At 43.4% G+C, this 11,969-nt stretch overlaps 1 protein-coding gene across 1 annotated transcript in view; it reads left to right on the top strand.

Moving 5' to 3' along the window:
• Positions 1 to 218: 218 nt before the first annotated feature.
• Positions 219 to 11,969, top strand: part of LOC307231527 (copine-8-like) — a gene marked incomplete at both ends in the record, with an annotated part of 54,877 nt that continues 43,126 nt past the window's right edge. The window contains 2 exons of the mRNA XM_080002278.1: positions 219 to 295; positions 9,479 to 9,519. Coding sequence (XP_079858404.1) covers positions 219 to 295; positions 9,479 to 9,519 — 118 coding nt within the window. The remainder of the gene's footprint in view (positions 296 to 9,478; positions 9,520 to 11,969) is intronic.

Here is an 11,969-nt window from a genome sequence, read left to right as displayed (position 1 = left end):
CGCCGTCGTCGTCGTCGTCGCCGTCGTCGTCGTCGTCGTCGTCTTTTCTGTTTCTCGCTCCGGATCTTTTTTTTTTTTTTTTTTTTTTTTTTTTGTTAGTTTTGGTTTTTGTTTTTTTTTGTTTTTGTTTTTGAACTTTCGTTCTTTCTTTTATTTATTTCGTTCCGTTTCATTCATCCCATGTCACCGAAACGGCGCAGGGTCCAGGACGGTTGAACATGGCGTGTATCGGGGACTTCGACCCCTTCACCGCTGCCATCCCTGCCACTAAAGTTGAGCTCACCGTGTCTTGTCGGTGAGTACATCCCGCTCTGCTCCACGTGTGTAGGCGAACGGAGAGCGCCGGCGACGCGGCTGCCAGGCGGGGAGGCGCGGTCCGCTGCCAGGCGGGGAGACGCGGTCCGCTGCCAGGCGGGGAGACGCTCCGCTGCCAGGCGGGGAGACGCGGTCCGCTGCCAGGCGGGGAGACGCTCCGCTGCCAGGCGGGGAGACGCGGTCCGCTGCCAGGCGGGGAGACGCGGTCCGCTGCCAGGCGGGGAGACGCTCCGCTGCCAGGCGGGGAGGCGGCAGAGAAAGCCCGAACTAAAACAACCAACAGCCAGGAGGTTCCCCGGCAAAAAAAAAACCATTACCGTACTAAACTCAATTATTCAAGGTGGATTCTTAAACTCCACCATTATTTGCTTGGCAAGAGCTTGGCGATGTTGGGGAATTTAGAGAAACGCCTTGTTGATCATAGTGGTTATTTTTGACGTTGATTAAAAAGAAACATTTATATCCAGACTGTCCCCGCCGCCTTTTTTTTTGGGCAATTTTGTTGTTGTTTTTTCGCTCAACCAACCTGTAGCTATACTATACTATATCTATAAAGGCCTACTATCTGACAGACCAGGCTCCCCAAAAGGATCCCCTTCCCAAGAACAAATAAATACTATATACACAGTATATATATATATATGTACAGTATATATGCAAAACTCACAACAAACGTAACATTTATTAGTTTCTTCATTAGTAAGGGTGAGTTTATATATCTTGTAGAAAAACATACAAAAATATATTTAAGTTTTACTTTTTTTTTAAATCTTTTTTAACAAACTAACAACAATGTGATTATTTGGCTGCAGACCCCCTGGACTTCTTTCACAGATCCCACACCCCCTGTCCGGGAACCCATGGCCTACTGTACAGTAGTACAGTTTGACGGAAGCGCAAACTGCCAACCTGCCCTGCGTTTGCCACCTCAGATTCCACCTTTCAAGGTTGACTTTCCGCTGACGGGTTCCGTGATGGCGTACTGCATGTCTTCACATGAGCCTGATCCTCGATTGCTTTGGGCTCCCTCCCCAATTAACCAAGCAAACCAGCCAGGATAATGGCACCACATGATGTGTGGCTGTTTTAACGCCATCTCCCTGGGGGGACGTCACACGACTGTAATATGACATCATTTTAACATACAGCGTTTTTATGTTTTCACCAGTTGAGTCAGCGCTGGGAGAAATTAAAATGTTGCCGTCGCTGTTCACCACAAATGGCCTTTTAAGAGCTTCCAAATTCATTCCTGCGTTTTAAAAATGAATACAGTAGATAGAGAGAGGGATAAACCCATCAGTTTGAACGCTGACATGAAAATATTACACTTAATTGGCAAATTGCATTCGATCACGGTGGTGGGGAAAAAAGCATTATGGTTTACCATTGAGATTATGACTCTTATTAACACCCCAGCTCGAAAAAATATATATATTTAAAATAAATTTTATAATTTAGAACAGAAAAGACTAAAAGAGCGCGGCATCATTATACACAGCACGTCTTATATGAAGCAACAAATGATCTTTCATTTCCCTTCACTTGCCTTGGCGGTTCCCAAAATTCACCACATTTACTTTCTGTCCAACCAGACTATTTTTAGAACCTGGATGTTTTCTACACTGGTCGGTCACGGGCCTCAACATGTTGGCGTCAAGTCGATAATCAAGTCAATATCAACCAGACCACCCCTATAGAGCCATTGTGAGCGTAGTCGAGCAGAACAACGGACATAACGCACCGTGTCGATGCGGGAGCCACATCCTGAACGTTTTACCGTTTCACTGACGAGCTCCTATCGGTCTGTTTTACAAGCTCTTGAAAGCACACAGGCGCGCACACACACACACACACACACACACACACACACACACACACACATACTGCTCGGTCTTGAGTTTAGCTTTGTGTCTGTTAATAAAAAGCCCAGGACAGAAAAGTTTTGTTTTTCGAGTATGCAAAGGGAGGAGGCTGTTATAGGGGAATGATTTTGAAAGGAGGATGTCTGGAGCCGTGTCCGTCCGATGCGAGAGAGAGAGAGAGAGAGTGAGAGAGATAGCCGTGACCTTTGGGCACAAAAGGTAGTAAGGGTGTCCTATCGAGGAATTGACGCGTTGTGATGGGGCGGTATTGAAACCGGACCCTCGCCCGCTGTGAGGCAGGTCGATGTGTCGCCGTGGATCGTGCACTTTCCTCACAGGGTGCTAAGAAAGAGACTTTCTGTCCAGTCTAATGGCAGCAAGGGAAGGTGTAGTGTGTCCACGTTTTCTATAAACACCAGCACAGTTTGGGCACCTGTGCAAGTGTGCCCCTTTTTGACCGGGAAAAGCTGCAGGTCCGGCCACAATGAACATTTAAATGAAAGCATATTAAGATGAATAATAGGTATCCAGTGCAAGTAGAAGGTTTTTTTTTTTGTTGAGTACAGTTCTGCATTTCATTAAAGTTGGTCTCTCCAATTGAGTAGATGGGCTTGCATTCTTTAATGTGACTATCAAATGAACGTGCGTTACATAAATGTTTAAGCTGGAATAGGCTTGCTATCATTTAAATTTGAAAAATAATGGATGATAGATGGGGATAATGTCAGTATATTGTAGATCTCATAACACTTAGACTACAATGGATAGTTGAAAGAGTGATGCATGCCATGATTTCGGCTTCTTGTTCTGTATCTGTGATGACACGACTCTGGACACTGTTGTCACTGTGCTCAATACATACACCAAAGGTAACTCATAATATTAGCCAACTGCAGACTGGGGGACGTCCACAATTCTTGGGGTGCTTGCACACCACATAGGAAGCCATAACACTTGCCTTTCATTTGTGTCCTGTTTAAAACAAGTTTTGTTTTGAAAACTGTCACTATCATGACATTTTACTTGAAGATTGTCGTATAATTTCTATTAACAATTTAATTTACTTATTTCTCATTGACTTTTCTGTTCATTTTATGCCACCATCATACTATAAGCCTAGAATAGTGTTATAATACACACATTCCTTACGAAATGATCGTGGTCAGCAGCTCAGATAGCTCCGATCAGGCGGTTATGTAATGTTTGTGACATCTCTCGGTGTGTGTAGCATAATTCGAGCGTGGCCTTGGGGGTGGTGACTCTTGTATCTATTACACTAACTGTATTCATTTATTTTTAGCATAATGAATATCTTATGCTGCAATACATTCTATGATGGCAATTAACCGATGTTTTGGACTGGAAACCAAAATTTTTTATGACTAAATTCCTGTCAAACCGACACAGGTTCTGTTTTTTTACAATGGCGTTTTTTCTTTAGAACTAAGATGCTGTTCTCATACAATTCCCTTCCCTTCATTATGGTTAAAAAGTCTTGCCTTGCTACTGATGTGGAGCAGATAAAAGGGCATCAAACCTGCAGTTGAAGCCAGCATCAGGTGGCATGGCCACATTGCCCAGGCTCTCCAGAGGGTTTCCAGGGCAACGGCCCAGGGGCCTGGCAGGTGGAACACAGGACCTGTAGGGGTCATGGCAAGTGACTGCATTAATGACTTTTTGAAGGAACTACTTGGTGCAATTAAGGTAGAGTACCAGCCAGTCACCATATCCCCAACTAGTTTCAGAGAGAAGATTGCCTCCATCACTTTTAGCCATTACGGCCCCCAATTTGAACATGCTTTCATCTATTGCAAAGCCATTTTTTACAAACTGTTTTTATATCTAAGAAAGGATACATGTTGTCATTCATAAAATCTCATGAATAGTTTTTGTGGCGGATAGTCCAGGTTGGGGTATTGCCACGCACCCACCAAGACAAAATTCAAGACAAAACTGACATTAAAGAAAACACCGTGGCCCGAATCAAGCCGATTTCCTCGACTCAAAGCAGGCGTGTGGACGCAGGGAGAAGCCCGTGCCGGCATCTTCACACCGTAGCTTAATCACGCCCCTTAGCCTGCCACATCCTCCGACCTATGGGACGGGGCCTAGCTACCTTTCTCGCTGGATCCTGCTGGAACACCGCCGTCCGTCAATAGACCTCAGCGTGGTCCTCGGCGAGGGTCACTGCCTCCTGGAGGGTGACCGGTCGGTGGCACCGGACCCAACTGGCGGTCCTGGCCGGGAGCTCCATAAGGAGCTGCTCCCTCACTATATCATCAATCAGCTCATCCGGGGTGTGGACCTCTGTACACTCCGGATTCTTCCCCACCTGGTCCAGGACCCTAGTCCTGGGTGGCTAGTTGAGCCTCCCCAGTCAGGAGGGGGAGCATGAGCATGAGCATGTGCTCTCTCTCCAGATTATGTGCAAATATCTACATCCTCTGGAGTGAATCTCCAACATGTAGACTGTCCTCTTAGTTCTACAGCTGAGAATTTCCGTTCCGTAGGTTCCTGAGGTCTTTTTCAGAGCTGTATTAGCTGTTAGGATCCAGAGGTGCTGTGACAGCTCATATGGGTTTTGGATCTCTCTCATAGTGGACAATTAAAATTGATTAATTTTTATCCTCACAAAACTCATGACAAAATTATTATTTTTTAAATTGATAACATTGATCACCAGTGTAGAACACTGTTCCCAAGTATCCCTAGCTTTAAGTAAAGTTTTGAAGATCCCCTCCAGATATACATTCAAACCTTAGTTTGAACGTATATTTGAACCTAATTATTAGTTTAATTAAAGTCTCCCCACCAAAATTCTCAATAAATTACATGAAATGGCTTAGTGGCAGCTCTATAATTTACTATAATAGACAATGTACGAATCTATGAATATGCAAATTGTAAACGCCCACGTGCCCTCACACCCCTTTCTCAAGGTAAAATTACAGTGTGTGCTTCATTTCGTAACGACAAAAAGCAACATCGTTGAATTACAAGATGTCATGTGCATCCATTCAAGGGAATTAAAAGTTTTTGACATCACAACTTGTGCTTGTACATGCACATCACAAAATCCGATTTCAAGTACAGATCAGCTCTCCCTTTTGTGTGCAAGAATTTGAAAATATCACTCAAGTGATATATTCAGAAACATACAAAAATGTGCTTGGTCAAACACATGCCTCCATATACTGTGGAAGCTTTAGAGTCTTTAATTCTAGTCTTAAGCTCTCCTATTGAGCTCCAAGTCCTTTTGTACACATTGACTAATACTCACAGAGTATAGGGACTGATCCATTTTTACCAACAGCTGCATTCCTCACTTGCATATAGGTAGAAAACAATTCTTACAACATTCTATTTGTTATGCTGAAGAACATAAGGTATTACAGCACATCATTTTTTTTCAAAGTAGTTGTGGGAGCAAAAGGAAATCAGTGATAGCAGCTGAATACAATACTGCAAAAACCTTGGTTCATTATTCTACTCCTGTGCTGACTCCCTGGGGCAACACCAATGTTGTGAATTTAGGAAGGAATGCGCTGGTTATTGGATATTGAATTCCAGCACTTTCAGCAAAACAGCCACCCCCTCCCCACCACCATCCAATCTGACGATCGTTACAGCTTCCGTCTTCCGACGCTCCCACCCCCTTCTTTTCCTCTTCCTTTCTCTTAAAGGCGAATCAATAGCGACAGCTTTGTGTTGGTGTCGGACCCCATCAGTTGACCCGATCGATCTAATAATAACACGTTCCCAGGAGGAGTACCAGCAGGTCCCAGTTTTAGCGGTTTACTATTCTGCCTGCGGTGTCAAACCAAAGCTCTTCATTAACTGGACTGGGCCTTAATGCAGAGCACACTGAACTAGGAGGGAGCCTCGTACCTGTTCAGGTTTTGGGCAAAGTTACACAATTGGAGCAGCCACCTATGGTCCTACACTGTGGGGCGACCCCAGGTTTTACTTTATTTTTTATTTTTAGGTTTATGGCCAGTGAGTATAAAACATTTAAATAGTATGAGTACATTTATAACAAAACTTGCTGTTCCCACAGTTAATTTATTATATGAATAAAAAGAGTATATATTAAAATGTTTGCTCAAGAAATTCTAGTTCTCGCTGAATCTTAATATTACAATGTAGAAATGATGACAGTTGATTTAATGTTTTACTGTACAAAGTTGCAGGCTTCTGCACGGGAAAGGCCGCAGCCTGCGGTGCTGTCCATGGTTCAACAAGTTGCTTTTGGAATGCGTTTTGAAAACCACAGACTGTTGCGGGTTCCGCTACCTTCGGGTGCCGTGATAGTGATAATAATTTCAAAATATGATTTACAGATCACTGGAAAGTCTGGGCGTGACCTCTTATAAATGTGCTTCAACTGCATCAACTCTCTGAAGACGATTGCGAGTGCTGCCTTTTTTATGTTTGTGACTTGGACGTTTTTTGCAACGAGGCTCATATGCATAGAAAGGGACCAAAGTGTGCATAATATCTCATTTTAAATACGTGCCAATAGCAGTGGCACACCGAGACGCTATTTGCGTGCAGCGCAGTTAGTGGTGCATTTCACAGTTTGCGGGTGTTTTGTGAATGAAACGCTCGCTTTTTCCGTTTTTTGTGCCCTCTGACTTTTAAAAGCAAGCAGGCTGAGAGCGATAAGGTGCGCCTGTTCTGTGCTAATGCTACTGGGTGGCCTAGAGGGCAGAGCGTGGCGCTGACACTGCCACCTGGGCTTCCTTTGCTAAAAATGGATCCACTCCTGGAATCCCGAGTTGGATTAAACCATCAAGCACCGCTCCTGTAAATTCGAGGAAATTATCCATTTAAAAAAGCTGTACGGAGCATTTGGATTGAAACTGACATCGATGCAAATCAGCTCATACCCTCACTTTATTCCTTGTTGCCTTCTTGAGTTAAGAACGGAATTGAAAACACGGTGTCAAGTGAAAGCGTAAAGGTGATACTGTGAGCCTGCTGTATTATCAGTGATTAATCATAAATTAAATACTTGTTTGGGCTCATGCTAGAAATGCAGAAAAGTATTTAATATTTACTGGTGAAAGATTTCTCATGAGAAGATCAACTGCATCTTAGCATCCATAGTACTTCAGGTCAGATGGTTTCATGTTTCATGTACTGCTAATGTGATGTGATAGTATATGATCCCTGTCTTTTGAGGAGTTACCACACTTTGACTGTAGGCATATGGGCCCCCTTTTTAAGAATACATTAAGGCAAAAAAAAATAAAGTCTCCTTTGTGCTCTCAGATGGAAATTCCCTCTCCCCTCTTGTATTCAAGGCTCAAAATGAGAGCCCTGCCATGTTTAGGTGGCTGCGATGTAACGGGGGGGGGGGGGGGGGTCAAATGTAATTCCGTTGTCGAAATGGGACTGCGCTCGTAAATGTTTGATGAACGACAAGGCACTCTGTTCGGGCCCACCTTGAATTTTCCTGGACTGCCCGTGGTGGAAAGGGCTTTTTAAAGAGTGGCCTGTCTGAAAGACCATGCGGGGGCAGGTGGATGCCCTAAGGTACGCATGAATCAGAGGGAGTGTAGTGTATCCACACACATGCATGCACAAACACACAGGAAGTAGGAGATGCCCTCTTCCCTTCTCTGCCCCCGCCCCCGCCCCACTCACATTAGAGAATTGGCCGCAGACCGCCGGTTCTCCTCTCCCAAGTCAAACCCGCCCTCTCTCTCCCAATCAGGTACCTTTGGTGTTAGAGCAGGGTGTGGCTTTTCATGTCCTATGCGTTTACCATTCGACCGGTATAGGTCGTCTTCGCATGCCGTCATACAAACCTCCGAGAGTCATCTCCGGCTAGAGTGTGCAGACAACGTGACCAGCCCCAATTTCATCGCTTATTATCATTTATTTAAGGTCTTGAGCCAGGAAAGGGCTAGTGGGCGTGCTCTGACGAAGACGCAGCCGAGCGTGGCGTCATACCATCTGGGACATACTGGGATCAGCACAACATGGGTGCCTGATCTAGATACATCACTAGCCATCAGCCGCCTTAAGACACTTCTGATCTGATCTCCCTGCAGCCAACACGGTAGCAAGGATCCTCCTCACGCTGGCGTTCCATCCATGTTTGTTTGTTTATTTATTTATTTTTTTATAACAGGGTTCAAGATGTGGAGGAGCTCATTTAATGCAGATCGGGCTGTGGCAATAGATTTTGAATTGTAGTTTTCTTAAGCCGAGTGAACTTTACAAGTTGTACGTTCATAGTGCTCTTTGTGGTCATTTGGAACACTTAATTTAGGTTAACCCCTTCTTATTATTTAGTCTTCCTGGGCTCAGCCTCATTTTTGCAATTTGTGGCGTTTAATGTAGGGCCGAGTATGGGGCAAGATCTCACGGTTTGATTGGTTTTCGACACACAAAGGCTCATGATTAGATTCCGTCTAATGTTGATGAGATGACTCACGATATGATTCTAGATGGATATATTGACATTTTACACAATACAAAATGAGAATTGCTAGCAACTTTTCAGTACACCATCTGACGGATCCATCAGATTTTGAAAGGATCTCTCCAGCCATCTTTTTGGCTGTCAGTCTAACCTCCCCCACCCCCCACCCCTTCTGGAACTCTCTCTGGAGCCCCGGGCGCTGTAAGCCAACGGTGCACGGAGCCACAGCACATGCTGTTTGCATCCATCACCCATGCTGACGTAACACCCCGGGTCTCCCTTCCGCTCTGAAAAAAGGCTGTGAAGTGCGACACCCCTGAAGTTCTGCTGTTTTTGTTGTGTTCTTTGTTGTAATGTTGTTGTTTTTTTTTCTTCTTTCTTTCCGTGTTATAATTCATGCGTCGTGGGCATCTGAGAGCTGTCGTCTTTGGGTGCATATTTAATCGCGCTTCTGATGGTTCGCAGCGGAGCACCTCGATGGCGCCAAGCATCTGCTCTGCAGCGGGACTCAACGGCGCATTTATACTTAGCGTGTGATGGCGGGGAAATGGGAACGTCATGTAAATTTGATGGCATCCTCCACTGTTACCCAGGGAGTGTGAAAAGTGGAAAAATAGGTCCCAGTTCTGCCTTCCTCTCTGTTTGCTTAAAATATGAATGGGCCTGACTTAAAGTCAAGTTCTCCAGTCTCTTTAATGTTCTTGCATAAATAACTTGATGAAACAAAGGCAATACGATCAAAGGAGTCACATGTAAACAACAGTTGTCTGAGGGAATGGGTTTTAATGAAGCGTGGACTTTTTAGGAGTTGGACAGAGTGAATTGTGGCTAAATGTTCCCTCTTCCTTCTTTTTTTTTTTCTTTACAGAAACCTGCTGGACAGAGACACGTTTTCCAAGTCGGATCCAAGTAAGCTTGTCACCAACGCATTCACATACAGAAGACATGCACATACACACACACACACACACACACGCACACACACACACACACACACACACACACACCAAACAACAAAAAATGCATACATCTTTTTGCATTCACATACAAACACACAATTGTGTACATGCATGCAACTGCATATTCCACAGACGTGCACATGAAAATCCATGCACAAACAAATGCATGTGCATGCACACACACACACACACACACACACACACACACACACACACACACACACACACACACATTAGTGCATGTGTCCGTTTGTCTTTGCATATATATCTGCAGTATTACATTAGCTGGACATGCGTGCATTGGTATACACATGCACACTCATGCACTCACACACAAACACTAGTGCATGTGTACGTGTGTCTTTGCATATATATCTGCAGTATTTTATTAGCTGCACATGCGTGCATTGGTATACACATGCACACTCACATGCACTCTCTCACACACACACACACACACACTAGTGCATGTGTACGTGTGTCTTTGCATATATATCTGCAGGATTTCATTAGCTGCACATGCGTGCATTGGTACACACATGCACACTCACAATGGTCAACATGCAGGTATGCACATTAACACGCACACGCACGTTTGCACACACACACACACACACACACACACACACGCACATCCTGCTGTCTCCGAGTGAATCAGTAGACATTTGCATATGTCACGGGTCATATTCGTCAAAGCGCTCTGTGCTCTGGCTCGCAACATGAGTGAGGGGAACCAGATCGCAGTCGCACACACCAGTGACATCCCTCCTAAATATTAAAGGACACACTCACTCTGTTAACAGCAGGACTCATTTGCACAACGGGTCCAGTGAGTGGTAAAGGCTCACACACTTGGCCAATCATGCCACACTAGGCCAATCATGCCAAAGAAGTCCAAAGCATTGATGTATTTAAATGTTATTAAACTATTTGGAGCTTTCTGCATTTTCAATTCAACTGCGCAACGTTTGATTGCTGAATTTGAAAAAACACATGTAATGTGTGTTGCCTCACATTCAGTCATTCACATTCTGTCTTACATGGACCGTGTCAACGTGCTGGGATCCTCCAGCCAAATGCCGTTCTTATTTTTACAGGCATTTGAATTGTTTAGCTACCCAGACCCCTGAATAACAATTCAACGTTGCAAACACTGCCCTCAGAGTATTGAACGCTCATGTGGTTGGTTTTATATTGTTCAAATTAACCCTTATGATAACAGTCTAGTCTAAGAGAATGTATTTTTCAGTTTCAAAGATAAGTCAATTATTTGCAATTATGTTCAGGCTTTTACTTGACAAAATCACATTCATTTACGCTGTTGGAGCTCACCTTAATGCTAACCTGGGGCAAAGGGAGACACATGAACAATTTGAGAAGCCATATATTCATGGTCATTTGTCAAAAATGTATCTCCATCAGTTCAATTGAAATGAAACATGCTACAATTATATTTCAGCATTTTCTTATGTTTCTTAGTAAAACAAATGCATCTATCCATATTATGGGTAGATGCATTTTTTTTTTTACTTCTGTGTCATTGTTCCCTGCCCCGGAAACAAAAACCTTGACCCCACAGAAGCATGGGACGATATGAAAATTTCATGTCACGATTGTCCTGGCCAAAATAATTGCGATTCACAATATAATCTCGAAAATCATTAAAATATGCTTAAAACTCTTAAAATGGCACCAAAAAAATACTGGAATCACTTTACCTTTGATTATGTTAAGGTAAAAATATTTGTATTGCATCATAGGACACATATCTTTTTTTGTGAACATCCTTTGTAGTGAAAAACAAACAAGGACAGATACAGACTCTCGCCAAGACCCAGCAGGTAATCACAATGAGAAAAAATATCAACCTGATATCCAAGCATCCACATGGTTCAATTAGTTATGTGCTTAAATGCACAGTGAACGAATAACTTGTTTTGTTTTCAGATCACACAGAAAGAGGTACAGTAAGGACAGCAGAGCGAAAGCAAAAAAAAAAAACCCAATCAAACAATCTTAAATAAGGGAATCATAAATGATAAGGTCTCTTGCTTAAATAAAGGATATATTGATAAATTAAAAATAGCAGCATTGTGCGAGTCTGTTCTTTAAATGAAATAAAGTCCAAACTGGCACTGTGGCAAAGAGTCAAACTAAAAAGGATTTTCACAAATGGCAATTCAAAATAAATCAGGAAATCAATAGGACTGTAGGTTGAGCCAGACCGCTTTTTCCAGTCACTCCTGAGGATATTTACGCTCATGTGTCACCATTATCCCGATAATGGAAATTCACCTCATAAAATTATCTTGATTGTTTTTATCGCGATTAAAGATAAAATCTTGTGTCCTCCCATCCTTAACCCCCACCCTTCCCTTAATGGTCAGTAAGAGTAATGGA

Source organism: Zeus faber, assembly GCF_960531495.2.
Source record: "Zeus faber genome assembly, chromosome: 6".
Lineage (NCBI taxonomy): Eukaryota > Metazoa > Chordata > Actinopteri > Zeiformes > Zeidae > Zeus > Zeus faber.
This window is presented reverse-complemented; position numbering and strand designations above follow the sequence as displayed.